The 19126-nt window shown below is 35.2% G+C and overlaps 1 protein-coding gene across 2 annotated transcripts in view; it reads right to left on the bottom strand.

Moving 5' to 3' along the window:
• DACH1 (dachshund family transcription factor 1) overlaps positions 1–19126 on the bottom strand; it is a 449007-nt gene that overhangs the window by 188198 nt on the left and 241683 nt on the right. For both annotated transcript variants that reach the window (XM_043478035.1, XM_043478037.1), the window contains exon 3: positions 17026–17187. In XM_043478035.1, the coding sequence (XP_043333970.1) occupies positions 17026–17187 (162 nt within the window). The remainder of the gene's footprint in view (positions 1–17025; positions 17188–19126) is intronic.

Below are 19126 nucleotides of genomic sequence, written 5' to 3'. Positions count from 1 at the left end.
AATTCCAGCCATTCTTGCCTGGAGAATCCCATGGACAGAAGAGCCTGGCAGGCTACAGTCCTTGGGTTGTGATGAGTCAGACGTGACTTGAATGTCAATTATTATAAACTCTAAATATGATACTGAAAATAGACACCAGTGAGAGCAATAAATAAGAAAAGACAACATTAGTATACAAATGCCACAATTCAAAAATGTCTCTCAAAATAGAAGAAAACATTTGCATCTATCAATTATTAAAATGGAAATAATTTTTGAAATTAATTATAATTAAGATAAGTATTTGTTTCCAACTAAAATCACATAACATAAATCAAAGAGGTAAATGTGAAAATTTCTACACATAAATCTTAGGAAATACTCTAAAATGATATATTTTAATATAATTCCTTATTCATGGTAAACATAAAACTGTAAAATTTAAACCATGAAATCATGTGTCTTATTGCTATGTCTACATGTAGAGTCAATATTCAATTTAAATTATAAATAAAATATAGCTTCCACTTAAAAGCTTCAAACTTATTTTCAATTCATAAGTATAGGAACAATTTAAACCACTTTTGCACGTTATTTTATCTATCAATAGTAATTAACATAGACTTAATCTGCCTAATGTTAATGACCACTGTTCTTCCGTAAATCCCAGTTAAACCAAGCTTATTAGGGGCTAATTAAAGGAAGTCTTATGTGCACTGAATAAAGTAATGTCTGTTTTTAAAGTTGGAGTACATATTTTCTCTGATAAAATAAAATGAGACAAAACTTTTCAATTAAAACTTTACAGGCTGATTATTGATTTCTAAACAAAAAAATTGCCAATGAAATAACTGACAACTTCATTCTTCCTATCTGTATGTGCTTTTTACTGGCGGAGCAATATGATAGCATATTTCCTGAACATAACACTAGCCTCAGATTACTCCAAATAATCAATAAACTCCCTTTGGATATATTCAATCAGGATCAACTAGTGATAAGTGAGGAATGTTGAAGGCATGTAGAGGAAGAAATAGATTTCAAATAGTGCCAAAACATTAGAAATATTAGAAACTCCCAACATTTTAAGTCATTTGTGAGTATGTATGTGTGTATACATGTGTGCATGCACTTTATTATGTTATTTCTATTTTTTAATAAATAAACTTTAGTGCTTACAGTGTGTCACATTGTGCTTAATAACTGTTAACAATTTAACCTAAATAATACCTGTGTCTTATGAAATATTTTTAATTATTATGGTTATAATACAGATGAGAAACTGAGAAACAAAAATGCTAAGATGCCAAAAAGTCATATGAAGAACAGAAAGAACAGAGCCATACTTTACACCCAGGCAGTTAGGCACCAGATGTTGTGATCTCAACACTAAACTAAAGTTGTGTTGCCTCTCAGTTTTCACTTAAACGTTCTTTCTCTCTTTCCCTCTCTCTCTCACACACTTCTTTCTCTCTTACTGTCTCTCTGTCTGCCTCCATCCCTGCCAATGACACTTTTTGAGGAGGCAGCAGTAAATATTATAGGTTACTAACAAAGTTTGATGCAGTCTGAGGACTGACAGAAAACTAAGATCATGGCATCTGGTCCCATCACTTCATGGCAAATAGATGGGGAAACACTGGAAACAGTGGCTGACTTTATTTTTCTGGGCTCCAAAATCACTGCAGATGGTGATTGCAGCCATGAAATTAAAAGACACCTACTCCTTGGAAGGAAGGTTATGACCAATCTAAACAGCATACTAAAAAGCAGAGACATTACTTTGTCAACAAAGGTCCATCTAGTCAAGGCTACGGATTTTACAGTGGTCATGTATGGATGTAAGAGTTGGACTATAAAGAAAGCTGAACGCTGAAGAATTGATGCTTTTGAACTGTGGTGTTGGAGAAGACTCTTGAGAGTCCCTTGGACTGCAATCAGTCCATCCTAAAGGAGATCAGTCCTGGGTGTTCATTGGACGGACTGATGTTGAAGCTGAAACTCCAATAATTTCGCCACCTGATGGGAACAGCTGACTCACTGGAAAAGACCGTGATGCTGGGAAAGATTGAAGGCAGGAGGAGAAGGGGACAACAGAGGATGAGATGGTTGGATGACATCACTGACTCAATGGACGTGAGTTTGGGTAAACTCCGGGAGTTGGTGATGAACAGGGAGGCCTGGCGTGCTGCGGTTCATGGGGTCGCAAAGAGTCGGACACGACTGAGCGACTGAACTGAACTGAACTGAGGATTGACAGAAAAAGAAACTGGCATATCAATAGAAAGCTGTAAGCATTAAAATTAGGTATACATAAAAACTTAGAATTTGAGGTTAAATATGACTATAATGAGAAATTATCTGTGATTTTACAAAAACAAAAATGATGTCGAACTCCATTACATGAGGGATGTTTTTTGGTTTTGCTTTGCTTTAACCTAGTCTGACAAAGAATGAGTTCTGAATAGTGTAAAACATATATATATATATATATATATATGGATGGATATGTATGTATATATATGTGTCTGTGTGAGAAAGAGAGAGAGAGAATGTGACATTTACATGTCTGTTTTCAATACAGTTTTTTGGTCAAATTTGGAGATAAACAGATGTGATTTTGGTACTGAGGGACTGTCATGCAAATCTACTTTTAAGATGCAATTTTCTGGTAGGTGATGAATTATCTTGACAAATTAGGTAAGATTGTCTACTGAATGACTTCCGTACCTGTTTTTATCAATTTGCTTCTTTTCTACTCATTGCTTTTGTCACCTTTATTTCTCAACTTTAGTGATTTATAGCCTACTAATCAGAATCTCTGGTTATTGACTACATGTAACACTGCCTGCATCACATGAGTCTATGATATGGAAATTTCAAGCCACAAATCACTCTAGATTCTTGTGAGAATAAGTAGATGTTATGCAATTATGTTACAGTCTTCATTTTAAAAAGAAACTTTTACAAATAAATGACTCATTTGGCAGACTGTACTTTGAAATATCACAATATTGTGCTGAATTACAAATGAGAAAATAACACACAATAATTGAAGACTTGGAAGAAAAAAATAGTTACAAAGTTGCCTACTCTGAATTAATTAAAAAAAAAACCTCACTACAAAATTAATATCATTAGAAAGCAGTGATCTAAATAAACTTGTATATGCATTTCTGTATAAATTTATCTCATCAATCACAGAAAGTAGGTTTGGTACTATAAAGAGAAGATATTACTAGCAACATTTTCAATCACAGTGCCATATATCCAAAAGCAATCAATAAAGAAACATACAGGAACTGACAAACAACTAGTCAATGGAATCATTTTTCCTGAAATACTTAGCAATAGCTTTTTAAAGTAATTGCTTGTGGTCAATGCTACTCATATGTTGGTCTGCTTGCTTGTAAAAATAGAATGGATATCATGTCCATTAATTTTTCTGGCTGTCTAAGGAAGTTTTTCACATCTACAATCAACCACAAGGAGGGAAAAATCATCTTTCTGTTAATTTTACCAAACAAACTTTTGAGGATCAATAGATTTTTTAAAAGTGAGGGGGAAGAAAATAGTTTTTTTCAGAAAAAATATAAAAGATACATATTTTTTGCTCATCGACGTCTTAACAATTTCTCTCAGGTTTTGCTAAAGTAAAACCACTTTTCACTTTCAACTATTTTGAGAATTTATGTCTTAAAAAAAAAAAAGACATTCTGTTGCGGGTTCAATATCAACATAGATTAAGCCAATTATGGAACACATCTTTCTTAGTTGATTGGAGAACTTAGAAACTGCTGAGTTACACTTTGTGGTAAACATTTTGGAACATTGCCAAAGCTGTTATAAACATTTCTGAGCTCGCTTTTCCAGGGAACTCTTTTAAAAATCAATTAGAAGTGAAAGTCTTCAGTGCTGGTGTTTTAAAATGTCAAGCTTGTATTACTTTTTTTCCTTGTTGTGCATCAATGGCAATATTTCAAAACCTGTATATTAAATTGATTATATTCTATAATTAAGCTATTAAAGGGGGTGAATGTACAAGTGTTCTAAAATTCACACCACAGCAGAACCACCTTGCTTTTTTTCTTTTAATAAGCCCAATTAGTTAAAAAGAGGGAAGGAAAAAAAAGAATGCATGAGGTAAAAAGAAAGTATAAATGGCCATTCAGATTTTATTTTAAAAATGTTATCAAGTATATTATTGATTTTGAAAAAAAAAATTCTGAACACTACAAGTCAACAGGTTAAAATAATAAAAGCTTTGTTTATGATTCCTGAATCAGGACATATTTAGAAAGCAATCTATGGACAATGGCAGAGGATCAGTTATGTCTAAATTTACAAAAGAGATCTATTTAAAGATTAATTACAATCAAGACTACATTGCATTTATTTAAAATATATAATACAATATTAGATGAATGCTTAGTACGTGTGCATGTTTCAGTATATGTGTACTTATCTAATCTTTTTATTAAGAGGGGATATTGTCAATTTTTCAAGGTAATGTCAACTTTTCATGTACTAAAACCTAGTTAATTCTGTGTTCTATATAATGATGTTATATAAAATATTTTAGGAAAAATAAGATTAAAATTCTTAACTATCCGAAAGAGTATTCTTTTTCTCTACAAATAAATCACAAATTTACTGCAGAGAGCAAAGGATTAAAATTCCTCATGTATGTGTAACAAACACATTGATATTAATTGGTTTGTCCTTTCAAGTTGTGTTTATCTCTTCATTTCCATCACAGTTTCAAAGGTCACTCCATTCCATTTATAAATCCAATATGACAGAGATTAGTAAAAGCAAAAAGCAACAACTAAATGAGTACATCATCATGCAATCACACATCTCACAATTCATTTATCCAATTAATAAAAAATACCATCAAATGCTTTGCGGTGAGTTTTTTCAAAGCATCAAAATGGTTCATGTCAAAATAACTTAATCATCAACATTTACATTCCACTGGTATAGCAAATGCAGAGAAACTGTGAAATTATACCTCAGTAGAAAGTTAGACAAATAAGTATTTCTATATTTTTCCATAATAAAATAATTAAAACATATATATATTTAGCAAATTCAATCTATAGTAGTAGTAAGTTAATGAGAGTTTCTTATGAGCTGAAATATATGCATGCTTTTGTGTGTAAGAGTGTGCACTAGAGTGTGTGTGTGTGTGTGTGTGTGTGTGTGAGAGAGAGAGAGAGAGAGATGTCTAGCTATTTAATGGCTAAGGTCATGTATTATCTAGAAGAGGAATCCAAAGGACTGAAAATAGTGTTATCACTCACTAACAGATACAAGAAATTTTCTAATTTTGATGCTTGTTTTGATATATTTATTTATTTTAAAAAGGTCCTGGAACCTGGCCTTTCCTCTTGATGTAGGTCTAGGTTTGGACAGTGGTAGGTATATAAACGGTCAGTTGTCATTCCAATCCCAAAGAAAGGCAATCCCAAAGAATGCTCAAACTACCGCACAATTGCACTCATCTCACACGCTAGTAAAGTAATGCTCAAAATTCTCCAAGCCAGGCTTCAACAATACATGAACCGTGAACTTCCAGATGTTCAAGCTGGTTTTAGAAAAGTCAGAGGAGCCAGAGATCAAATTGCCAACATCCACTGGGTCACCGAAAAAGCAAGAGAGTTCCAGAAAGACATCTATTTCTGCTTTATTGACCATGCCAAAGCCTTTGATTGTGTGGATCACAATAAACTGTGGAAAATTATGAAAGAGATGGGAATACCAGACCACCTGACCTGCCTCTTGAGAAACCTGTATGCAGGTCAGGAAGCAACAGTTAAAACTGGACATGGAACAACAGACTGGTTCCAAATAGGAAAAGGAGTACATCAAGGCTGTATATTGTCACCCTGCTTATTTAACTTATATGCAGAGTACATCATGAGAAATGCTGGGCTGGAAGCAGCACAAGTTGGGATCAAGATTGCCAGGAGAAATATCAAAACCTCAGACATGCAGATACACCACCCTTATGGCAGAAAGTGAAGAGGAACTAAAAAGCCTCTTGATGAAAGTGAAAGAGTGAAAAAGTTGGCTTAAAGCTCAACACTCAGAAAACTAAGATCATGGCATACAGTCCCATCACTTCATGGCAAATAGATGGGGAAACAGTGGAAACAGTGTCAGACTTTATTTTTTGGGGCTCCAAAATCACTGCGGATGGTGACTGCAGCCAAGAAATTAAAAGATGCTTACTCCTTGCAAGGAAAGTTATGACCAACCTAGACAGCATATTAAAAAGCAGAGACATTATTTTGCCAACAAAGGTCCATCTTGTCAAAGCTATGGTTTTTCCAGTGGTCATGTATGGATGTGAGAGTTGGACTATAAAGAAAGCTAAGCGCTGAAAAATTGATGCTTTTGAACTGTGTTGTTGAAGACTCTTGAGAGTCCCTTGGACTGCAAGGAGATCCAACCAGTCCAACCTAAAGGAGATCGGTCGTGACACTTACTTAGGTGTGTAAAAGCACAAGAAGAGACTAAATACCTGCCATGTGTGTCAAAACTGGCAACTCTAGGAAGCTGACCTATAGATTGCTAAAGGAAGTCATTTTAAAACAATTTAACTGCCTTGGTAATATTAGCGTTTTTAACCTTGATATTTCCCGTAAAGTGAATATTGAACTTATATTGTCAATATAACCACTGTTTAAGAAGTCTCACTCCAAAAATGTAGTTGAATTACCCAACTTTCAAAGATGAAAGTGGAAACACTGAAAAATGCAAACAAAAGCAAGACAATCCAGAAAACAGATATCTCAGAGGACCCTGTAACACAATTTCAGCACTTAGACAAATCATAAAGATAAAGCAATTCATTTCCAAAAATCAACTAAAACACAGTGAACTAGTTAGCAGATTATTTACCAAAGATTTAGACCTTTCTTTCTAAGAGAAACATAAGTGAAATTAAAACAAACTGAGATTGGTTTCAGAAATCCCCCCCATCTCTACTATATGGATTTCTGTCTCATGAAACATTAGAAGGTCACAGAATCCTAAGGCAGAGTCAAGAATGTTTACAAGGACACTGGGTTCTGAAGTAGACTTGAATCATTCAAATGGCATAGTGCCTGAGCAGAAACTATCAATCACTCCATTATATTTAATACAGTCATATTTCTACTATATTTTTATTAACTTATGCATTATTATATAATAGTGTGTAGCTTGCTTTGAGAGCATGGGTTATCCTTTTCAGTTAAATATGCTTTCCACAAAAAGTTTAACCAAAAACCTAATTACTAAATATTTTACAAAGATGGTGAAGTCTTCCTTCCCTGGATATCCTAAAATGCAATATCTGTATAAAACAAAAATGAAGAAGGTGAAAGTCACTCAGTAGTGTTTGACTCTTTGTGACCACATGGATTATACAGTCCATGGAATTCTCCAGGCCAGAATACCGAAGTCGGTAGCCATTTCCCTCTCCAGGGGATCTTCCTAACCCAGGGATCAAACCCAGGTATCCCTCATTTCAGACGAACTCCTTACTAGCTGAACCACAAGGGAAGCCAAAGAATACTGGAGTGGGTAGCCTATTCTTTCTCCAGTGGATCTTTCCGACCCAGGAATAAAAGCGGGGACTCCTGCAGTACTGATTCTTCACCGACTGAGCTATCATGGTATAAAACAAAGATTTCTCCTAAAGCCCCAATCTGTGCAGCTAGACAGGCAAAATTGCAGATGAATGACTTGTTTTCTGAAATTTCATTTAGAAAAAAAATAAGCCTCTCTGAGAATTCCTGAAATGTTGTGATTTTGTATGAAATCAACTGATGAAAAAACATAAATATTTGCCATAAAGACATGCACAGCACTGATAAAAACACAGAGTTCGAATGCTCTTATAAACTGCTTTAACGTTAAAATACCTCTGTGCATATATGGATGTGTTTACATAAGTGTGTGTGTACACACACGGACATACATATACAACTGGATACACACACCCACTCACTTTTACACACATATTCCCTCATCTTTGTCCCTATGAAGATTATCACTCCCCACATAGAAATGACCCCAAGGAAGTCAGTACACTTCTTGGCTGAACAATTCATCAACAGCTTGAAGTGACAGGAATGGTGATTCAATCCCATGTCCCCACATATCAGATGTAGGCCACATTCTTCAGGCTGCAGAACCAGAAAGGGAAAAAAGTCCCTGTCGCATTTGCCCTTTCATAGAGATGGAAATATTATTAGAAAGGGCATAAACAGACTAATTAAATCGCAGCAGTATTGCTGAGATGACAGCTGGTACAGCGCGTGCCTGAGAAGATCCATATCTGTGAGCAGGAGGTACTTCACTTCCAATCCATTCGCTATTAGGCGCTTTCAAGCTTGCTGTGCAGACATTAAATAATAACATATCATTTCCAAGACGAAAACGATGTAAAGAAATAAAAAAAGACTTTCTAACCAAGAAGTCTTTTGTGCAACAGAGAAAAAAAAATCATTTACCACTCAGTTCTGCTTTTGAGATAAAGATGTAATAATGTCATTACCTTTCATCAGCAGGATCCTTGAAAATCAACACTCTTTGCTTATCATGCTGTGAAATACAAATAGAGCTAAAGGCATGGTCTGGGAGGCACGGCTGCAGCGATATTAACTAACAGATCTGCCCTTTGTGAAGGAAACCGTATCCATTTCATTAGTGCAGACTCTAATTCAAAACTGTTGAAAATGAACTCCACATACTGTTTTAATAACAACATTCCTAATCATTATCAAACTGGTAATTCTCTCAGCACTGAATGGAAGGGTCTGTGTTTCCATTATGACCTGCTGTTAAAGAAAACCATATTTAAATCCTCTATTTTTCCTATCTTCCCAATGATCCAGGTTCGTTTGGGGGAGGGGGGCTATAAGGAGCCTGCAAGATGATGCACGCCCCATTATTTCATCCTAAGTGAATTGACATTTTTAGACATTCTTGTCAACTACTATATTACTTACTTATTATCACTATTATTCTATTTTGTATTCAATTTGACATGCCATGGTTCATACAAATGTCTTGGTACACTTTTGGAATATTCGGACAATGCAGAGAAGAATCACAGTAATACAAATGTGAAATACTAGGTCTGGTGACAAGCTCAGAGTTAGAAACTCATGTGCTCACACTCACAAAATGTTAAAGTATGAACACCCTTAGTAATAGCTCAAATAGTATGTTCTCTAATACAAGGTTATCATGAGATATTTGAAGATTTATGTCATCAAATATTATAATTAACAGAACACAAAGTTGAAGAGTTATTTTAATGTCATCAATCATATAAAATTAAAATATAAGAGAAAATAATGTAGGACCATATATTAATGAATAAAATGAGTTATCTGAGCTTAAAAGGATTGAATAAGGCCTGGGGTTGTTTTAAACAGAAAGGTTTGTTCCCATTATACATTATTTTTGAAGTTCCTATAAACATAATAGCACATTGATGTAGTTGATTTAAGGCTTTCCTCGATGAAAATATATTTACAAGGCTGTCATAAATGCACTCAATCTCCTAGAACATGATGCAGTCTACCATATAACATATCCAACTGGATATATGCTACATATCCTTATGTTTTATGAGTACACTAGGATACAGCATCAGATACAATCATTTAATTTATATTTCCTAATTTAAATCCTTATACTATTAGTATACTTCTTATCCTGTTATTAGTTGGAGCAAGCAATATTAAAACCAAAACATTAGGCTAATATTTTCTAATTAGTTCTTCAACTGCCCATATAAATGATAAAAATTTTATGAAAAAGAAACAGCCACTACTCAAAAAGCAGGAAAAAATCTCTGTATTCTGCTTACCTATATCATATAATACATTTAATAATTCATACAGAAAACTAGTGTATGTTATTATTCATACTCTAATCATTTTATTTACTTATTGGGAGTAGAGTCAGAAATACATGTTCAAATATTCTTAAGGGGTGCATTTTTCCCATAGTCCCCTGTTATGATCACTAATGTTTTTCATCTTCTGTATGCACAATAAAGATGTTATGTTATGCAAGAAAATGCAAACAATGCCAAGCACTGTCTAGAAAATCATGAAAATGAGCCTAATAAAATGACTAGTTATTACCACAGGATCCTTTTTTATTCTTATATTCCAAATAAGTATTTTCTATCCTTATCCATCATAGGTAATGGTTACATAACCTGCCTCTTTTTTGAACATTTAAGTTGTTTAAGTTTTTGTGTTTGATTATAGAAATCACTGTAAAAAAAATAACTTCTTGCCTTTGATCTTCTACTCAGGTTTCAAAAATCAAAGAATTTTAGAGCCAAAGGCTAAGTGGGCATCAAGCTCCTTATTTATTAAATAAGAAATCTGAGAAATTGAGAGACCTATCTAAGTTACTTATTAGCGATGTTATTACTAGAAGCTAAATCTTCTGACATATTTTGCCCTTTGCTCCACATCTCAACTTTTAGAAGCATCTAGAAGGACTTGTTTTGACCAGACTATAAGCTTTTCAAATGATAATTTTGTCTTAAATTAGCTATTTATTCTTTATATTTTCACATCAGATTACCTTATTTAAAATATTTCATGAAGAAGAAATGAAAGAAATATTAAATATTTAAGAATGCATTGAAAATTATGAAAGAGTTGGTTACTACTTTTTAGTTTTTTATTGTTGGAGTAAGCAACTTTGTGGGAAGTGTCAGGATATGAAGACATCTTTTACATAGGAAATGATGTGAACCATATGGCTTATTCACCATCAACTGAATAACAAACCATGGCAGTTCCTACACTTTTAGGAGATGCTTATGTGGTCCTTCCATTAAAATTCCACTAATGTGACATTTGTGAAAAGGTTTATGTTTGGACATACTTTCCTCACCATGTGAGAAGCCACAGACAGCAAAGGCATTGATTGAAAGTGTTTATATATAAATTGAAAGCTATCAGTTCTAAAATATTTCTCATTTCATGTGTCAGAGTTTTTTGGTCTTTTAGGGAAGTCTTGTCTGTTTCCATGTTTACAAGACTCTGGCTGTTAATATTGTTAAATTTTACTCATCAGACAGGAAGAAGGATCTTAGCAATCATTGTTAGGAAAAGAAACATTAAGAAAGTTAAAAAAAAAAGTTCCACATTTAATCTGTTAAACAATGGCAAATTTCTTATGAATCACTGATACTGTAATTGAACTGGAGACATTTTTAGAGCAAGCTTACTTTGGCTTTTTCACCCTCCGATTTGGAATCTGCTCACAGTACTGCCAGCTTAACCAAAAAGGATTAACTCTCATATCCAACTGAGAACACAGATAATTCTCAGTAATTGGTAAAAAATGAAGATGAATGGGGCTGAGAGATAAGGAGCAATTAGCTCATCAGCAGTTACAGCTGTGCACTCAATCCGGATCCATCTCTTGAGTCTCGGCCCCTTTTAAAGAACCTACACAGAAAAGGCACAGGACACCCCCTCCCCGAAAAATTGCTATACCTGCCCATCATTTCTCTAGTCTTCCATTTTATTTCCTTCCTATACAAAGACACCTGTCACAGCATGCTATGTAAATTACTACCTCTCTCAGGACCTATGTCTAAAGCCAATCTTCTTTTTAAACTTTTTTTTTTATAACAGAAACCAAATGACTACTGTAGACACTCTTAAATTCCCTGTCAATCGTTTCATTATAGCAGCATCATCTGTTTGAAAATATAAGCAATTCCCTCATCTAATTATAGGAAGGATTTGAGGTTCATTAACATTGCCAAAGCAGAGAATCCAACGCGCAACTTCAGAGCTCTGCTTGGTGGCCTGTGTTCTATTTCCTTTTATTTGCTTTCTCAAGGTCTCCAAGACTTTTTTCCTGAAATCACAATATTAATTTTTCCTTCCAAACAGACACGTGAGATAGAAGAAAGGAAATGACTACAATGTAAAATATTTTATTTCTTCGGGACTAGCAAAAAAAAGTTAAGGGAATGGTCAGATGGGGAAGATAATTTTATTATCTATCTGCCTGGCTTTTTATTTTTTTCATCACTGTTTTGTTTGTCTGTTGGTGGACAGAGGTAAGAAGTAAGGAATATCACTGAAGAACACAGCTGTTTAATCCCAAACTCAAATTCTTGTTTTTATTTGAAACTCCTATATCCTTTTAACTATTGCAAATTTGGAAAATGCAAACAAATCCTACATTTCAGGCATATGAAATGTGTTCAGTTTGTGGATCACTGCATTAGGGTATTCTTGTCTACTTTCCATGGTGTTCAGAGGACAAACTCCGAAGTCTTAAGATTACTTCACTTCCTCAAAGAAATAACAGCAGTTTGGGGTTATGACTATAGTTTAAACAATAAGATTTTCTTGGGACATCTGTTTTGAGATCACATTTTGAATAGATATGAACTCATTTCCTACGAAGCAAGCAATCTACTATTGTTGATAGCTGTTTACCAGTTCTATGAGTCAGATATTAGCTGGTGGCAAAGGTCCCTCTTAAATCCTCCTGCATTCTTTAAACTGTGTACATAGTGTTTTCCTTAAATAAAATGTTAAGAGAAGTAAAAATGCAGTCTTTTCCTGTCTCTTGGTAAATTATAGTCCACAAACGCTTGTACTTGGAAATAATATTTAATGTATTTATATTTAAAAGAGTCGTTTCCTTTGTTGTCATTAGTTAAGGGAGTAAGATATTAGGTTTAGCAAGTATGTAAATAACAGAGAAACTATTAAGAGATGCTTACTATGTCAATATTTATATAGCATTTAAAAACTAGAAGTTAAATTAAGTTTCCTTTATTTAGATTAAATCGATTGTGATTAATTTAGCATCCTCAAAAATGTGCATGATGCCAAAAAAAAAGATAAGTAGATAAAACACAGCCACAGAGACTATGAAATTGACCTTGGGTTCACGGTTTTAAATTCTGCCTTTCCAATATCCCAGCCCCAATTTCCAAGCAGCATTTTTTAAGATGGTTATGTAGATCAGTCCTTAAAGCAAAAAAATAGCAATTTATCTGGTCTGTATGTTGTGGATAGTGTTGCCACTGAAAAGAATCCAGGACATTTTTCCTTCTTATCTGCAATGTAGCTTATATCAGCCAACCTGTCACAAGATAGTACTTGATATAAACAAGAGATTGCAAAGACATCTCAGTAATCAATATCAGGATGGCTACAGTATGGAAACCCCAACCAGTGCATATCATTTGTCTCAGCATCTATTTCTATGGCCAAATGAAGCATTAATTCAAATCATAAATCTATGGTGATTTAAATCTGGGAATGAGCACCTGCCTGTTTAATGATTTATTTTGTACATTTCAGTAAGCAGGAGATTTGTCCATATGAACTGACAGGTCACCTTCAGATGCCAGGAGCAGACTGTTTATCACCATGCAGACTAGCATCTCATCTTAGCAAGTAAATATTAAACTAAAAGAATCCAATTGATTGTGGATGAGGGAGAATGGCGACACGGCCATATATTTTACTCAGCCTACTGATGCCTTCCTGGGGTCTATCCTAAAGTCCTCACTTCTTCCTAAAGTGATCATTCTGTTGGAAAGATGTGAGCTCAAGGTTACCAAGTAAAATTGGGATGTAAAATAATCATTTGTCAGTGTCACAGCTTTCTTTGAACACCTTTTTTTTTTCTGGCTAATTTTTGCAATTCATATTAAGAACTAGAGACACTCATCTATAATAAAAACATCCCTCACCTCACCAAGCCAAATAAAACCAAACCAAGCAAAGGAAAAAAAAAAAACCTATTTTCTAGGGCAGCAAGGATTTTATTTACAACCAAGAGGGGGCAAAATAGAGTGTTTCTACACACAGAGCCCTGAAACATTTAACAGAACTTGTGAGCCAGATGAGTACAAGGGAAAAAAAGAACCTGAACTGACTTCAAAAATACCACTAGATTTGGGCAGGGCTGAGAGTAACAATACATCATTTAAGTAGCACTTCTCTGAGGGGTTTTCCTACTTCAAAGGGCTGATAGATTCATGAGAGCAAGTACATTTGTATTCTGAGATTCTTGGGATTCCTCCTGGAATTCATAGGCTTCAATACCACTTCCTAAGCGCCTCCTGCTAACTGATGTTCCTGGGGATCCACCATATCCTGTTATGACTGTCTTACTTAACCACGTCACCCATTAGACTGCATGCCCCGTGAGTGTTGAGACTATTAGGATTATTTTTGAGTTCCTAGAATAAGCTAAAATCAAACACACAACAAAATCCAAATGATGTCAGAGATGCCCCCAAATTTCTTCACAGGCATGAAGCTTAACAAATAATACCTAGCAGAGAGCAGAGGAAAACAGGAGGAAACAGTTGATGGCTGTAAAAAGAGGAAGAAGGTGGTTTTCAGGAGGGCAAGCTGGAAGAAAGAATAACAATAGCAAAAACAATACCCACACAAGCAACCTTACCCATGATCAAAAGTGTGATAAACAGACATTGTAATGAATAAAATGATAAACACTTGACAAATATGCTTTCCTTTAATTCTCATGATGTAGATGCTTTTTTTATGCCATTTTTCAGATGTGGAATGCAAGGCTCAGAAAGTTCACATAACTTTCCAAAGTCACATAGCAGTTAAGAAGTGTTTAATAAGTAGTAGTTATTAGACACTTACCAAGAGGCAGGCACTGTCCTCAGAAGCAGAGAAAACTGCGGCCCGTTTTAAAGCAACTACTATGATCTATGCAAACTCAACTCCCCCCACCATTGCCCTGTACCTTCTCCCGCTTTACCCCCTCCCTGCTCCAAACTCTGTTTCCCTGATCTCCAGGTAAAGAAGGGAGCAAGAGCTATGAAGGATAATAAATCAAAAATTCTTAGAGGATAGTGGTATGCGAGAACAGAAGAAAAATGACAATGATAACATTTTGCCCCCAAACAGCTATAGATATATAACATACATGATCTATGTGTCTTAGGGACCTACGGTAGCACTAATGTTAACACAGTCTCAAAATATTAAGACCCTCTAGGAAAATTCAAATAAATACCCGTTTCTGGTTCAAACTGGATGATGCGTGTCAGAACTAAAAAGCGATATAAACTAGCAAGCAAATACCTTAAAGGAAGAAAAGTGATTTCTTCCAACTAAAACACAAATTTAAACTGTTTCTTGTTTAAGCCATTATGATAGTCGAGGTATCCAAATAATTATGGTAGGCACAAGGTGATCAGAAAGCAAATGTTATTTCATGATATCAAATGTTAAGAGTATGTCAATGCCTAATTATGTTCTCTTTATCTTATGCCTATTGGTTTCTCCAAAGCCAGTTTCTACTCTGCTGCTCAAGAAATTTGACAGAGGTATAAAGTTTCAATATATTTTGTTCAAGTGTTATTACACTGGCTAACTTCAAGATCCCGCCTCACAACACCAACTACCAACAATAAACCGCACTGAAGTCTTAACTCTCCTAAAATTTTGAAAACAATTCAAATTATGTTTTGGAATTATAAGTATGGTTTATAATGGCTAATCACTTGTTTTTAAGTGTCCAATTTTGCTCTATTTTATCGGTCAAAGTAAAAGACCATTATGTTAAAACTGTGTGCAGTCAATAGTTTTAAAAAGATAATTATAATTCTTTCATTTTACTTCAATAGTTTTTAACTTTCAAAAGTTTAAATTAAAGTGTGTACACTATAACCTAAACAATTCACTTCCCTCTTTCTTCTTAATAGAAGCACTGCAAGTGTGAACACTGATGTTGCCTTTAGTTCTTTTCAATTTTTGTGCCATCCTTTGGCTTTTTCCCACATCTTTCCATCCTTCTAAGAATTGCTACCACCTTCTTTATCATGCTCTCAAATTAAAGCCATTAACACTGCTCCTTTTCTTTCTCTTGCCTGGTTCTGATGAAAAAGTTCTCTTTTTCCTCTTTTTTTACATTCCACTTCGGCATCACTAAAGTCATGGCATTTTGTGTATGCGTTTTAAAATTACTTCTTACTATGTTACTCATATCTAGCACATGATCTCATGAACTGTTGTGAAAATGATTATCAGTGAAGTCCACAGCATTCCTTCCTACACCTATACCCATTCGTCAAGGAACTGAAAGTAAGCAGATACTGATTATTTAAAGAGATAATCTGTTAAAATGCAGCGTAGAAAAGAAAATCTATTTGAACTGCCATAACTTACTGCCTCCCTCATGAACATATATGCTGGATATAGTCTCTTGTATACATCTTGTAGCATCTAAATTTCTCCTGTTACATTATATTTTGAGCATGATTTCTATATTTTAAAGAAAAATAATTTGGTGAGGGTGAAATGTTGTATCGCAAAAACAGAGATACAAAAGATACCATCAATAAAAGTGTAGCCCTCACTTGAAGTTGACTGACAAAATGAATTACCCAAAAGAATTCTGCAAAGATAAAGTTGTTCCTTTTATTTTAAACAGTGACTATTAATCTTACTTTTCTCCACGCCTCAAGAACAAAAAAGGTCAAATTAAGAAGTTGAAGTGGCATAGTTTAAATAAGAGAAATTGACAATGGTTGTATACAGAAAGAATTAATTATCAGCATAATTTTTATTCTTGGCAGCCAGCACATGAGAAGGCGAAGTTTATGTTTTGCTGCTAAGGCACATTTCTTCTTTGGTAACCAATGAATTAAAAGTTAGTAGTGTGTGGTTTTGTTTGTAAATGTTCTTCTGTCACCTTGTGTATAATCAATTATTTCAAAATTCTAACTAATAAAACTTATTTGCATTATGAAATATGTTAACTAAAATCTTATAGTAGGAGTTGCAGACTTAGTTAATTCTGACATTTAAAAATAATTTCAATTATTTATTTAGAATACATGTTGTTAGGCTAATCGGTTTCTTCAAAAGGTACACTATCTTCAAAGCTAAAAGGAACAACTTCTTGAATGGGTAGCCAATAGCTGGGTTCTGTAAAAGAAAGTCACTTAGTAACAAAATGAATACAGTAAGTTTCACTGAACAGAAAACTTACCAACACTTGAATTCATGTCCCCGTTTTCAGAATCTGCTCCATGTTGGTTATTACTGGCGTGATAGTTGCTCATAGCTTCTAATTTGATTTTTTTCACCTTCATTGCTTCGGCGATAGCTGCATTGGTAGCAGCAGCAGCTGCTGCAGCTGCTGCTGTCAAACCTTTAAAGAATAAATTAAAAATGAGGTAACGCACATTCTGATTTTTCACATACGAGTTCATGTACTTTATACAACACATATACAAACATATTGGAGTATCTGATTCCTTTATGCAACACTCTCATATCACATATTCATTCCCAATGAACTAATGAAAGAACATTGATAGAATGGCCAGAATGCTCTCCAAACTCCCACATCAGTATTAGCAGAAGCATAATTCATACACAGAAGGATAACAGTAGAAATAAGGCCAGAATTCTCTCTCAAAGAACTCCATCTGACTATGTCATTCCCTGCCTGCTTCCAACACTGTCCAGCTGCCTAATGAGGGCAAAAATATAACATGTTAACTTAATTCACCAAGCTTTTCACTAGACCTGGAAACCTAGCTAATCACCCTAAATCTCCCTGTTCTCATGCCTCAGTCCTCCTGGTTGAACTTGGCCCCAAGGCCCACATGTGCTCTGTCCCTTCAAGCCTGCACTTTCTCACAGACCATCAAATGTCCTAGATGATTCATACTTCTCATCCTCCAGTATTCTAGTTCCAGAGTCAACCCTTCTAATCACTATGCCATGATAGTTATCTAAACAGTTTGTCTCTGTTCACTAAGAAAATGACAGGTAAGAGTGATGATGAGGGGACTTCCCTGGTGGTCCAGTGGTTAAGAATCGGCTTGCAATGCAGGGGACACTGGTTTGATCCCTAGTCAAGGAACTAAGATCTCACATACTATGGAGCAACTCAGCCCGTGTGCCACAACTACTGAGCCTGCATACCCTGGAGCCCGCACTTGGAAGCTACTGTGCCTGCAAACCACAATGAAAAAGCCCATGTGCCACAAGACCTGATGAAGCCAAATAAATAAATAACTTTTTTTTTTAAAAGGAGTGATCATGAAATTAGAAATAACAGTTAGACCAATATGGAAGAGCAGAAAGAGAAGTGTCAGCTTTAGGTACCATCAGAGGTTTCAGAGCAGACCGGTCTGTTTTCCTTAGATGTGTGAACTTCTACTAAGTCAATTTACTTCATCCTGACATTCTTCAAATCTTCCCTGGTGGCTTAGATGGTAAAGAATCTGCCTGCAATGCAGGACACCCAGGTTCGATTCCTGGGTCAGGAAGATCCCTTGAAGGAGGGCATGGCAATCCACTCCAGTATTCTTGTCTGGAGAATCCCACGAACAGAGAAGCCTAGTGGGCTACAGTCCGTGGGGTCACAAAGAGTTGGACATGTCTGAGCAACTCCATGAATGATTTCTCTTAACTTTAGAACTTTGACATCTCTGAAAGGATATACCCTCCCACTGCCCTCATACTTTTTGCTATGGCTGCTTCAGAGCTTCTGGCTACAGTGCTTCAGCCTGCTCTGAATTTATCTGTATGATTTATTTCCACTCGCAGCTGGTAGATTAGAGACTGAACACCTCTCTCCTCCTTTTCCTCCCCGCTAATCATCACTTCTAGTTACTACAGCAAATAAGTTACTGCCTCAGGAATTAAAGCAAGTTTTGTTTTTGTTTTTGCTTTTGCTTTCCCCTAGAAACCTCTGCTTTATTTTAGAGGTTAGGGGAAGACCTCACCTTTCCTTCAGATCCGACCAAAAACACCCTGACACCTTTCACCCCAATGGAACAAAACTTTCAGACTGGATCTTTGCATTACAAACTGATAACCACCCCCTAAAAAGGCATTGGTCTGAACCAAAAGAATTCATCTGGGTCTGAACTGAACACTTATTGCCATTTAAGTCCCAACTTGAACTGATTCTCTCCTCTTCCTATGATTGAATTTACTCCCCAGTTACTCATTTCCTTCAAAGATGTTTCAGAACATTTACTTTCCTGTTCTCTTAAAATTCTGTTTGTGTTTCCCAGAAAACCTCTCTTCCTCAATTCGCCTTGTCACCAGTGTGAACATCCCACTTGTCCTTT

This window comes from Cervus canadensis, chromosome 9, assembly GCF_019320065.1.
Source record: "Cervus canadensis isolate Bull #8, Minnesota chromosome 9, ASM1932006v1, whole genome shotgun sequence".
In the NCBI taxonomy this organism is placed as follows: Eukaryota; Metazoa; Chordata; class Mammalia; order Artiodactyla; family Cervidae; genus Cervus; species Cervus canadensis.
Note: the sequence above shows the minus strand (reverse complement) of the source record. Positions and strands in the feature narration are given on the sequence as shown.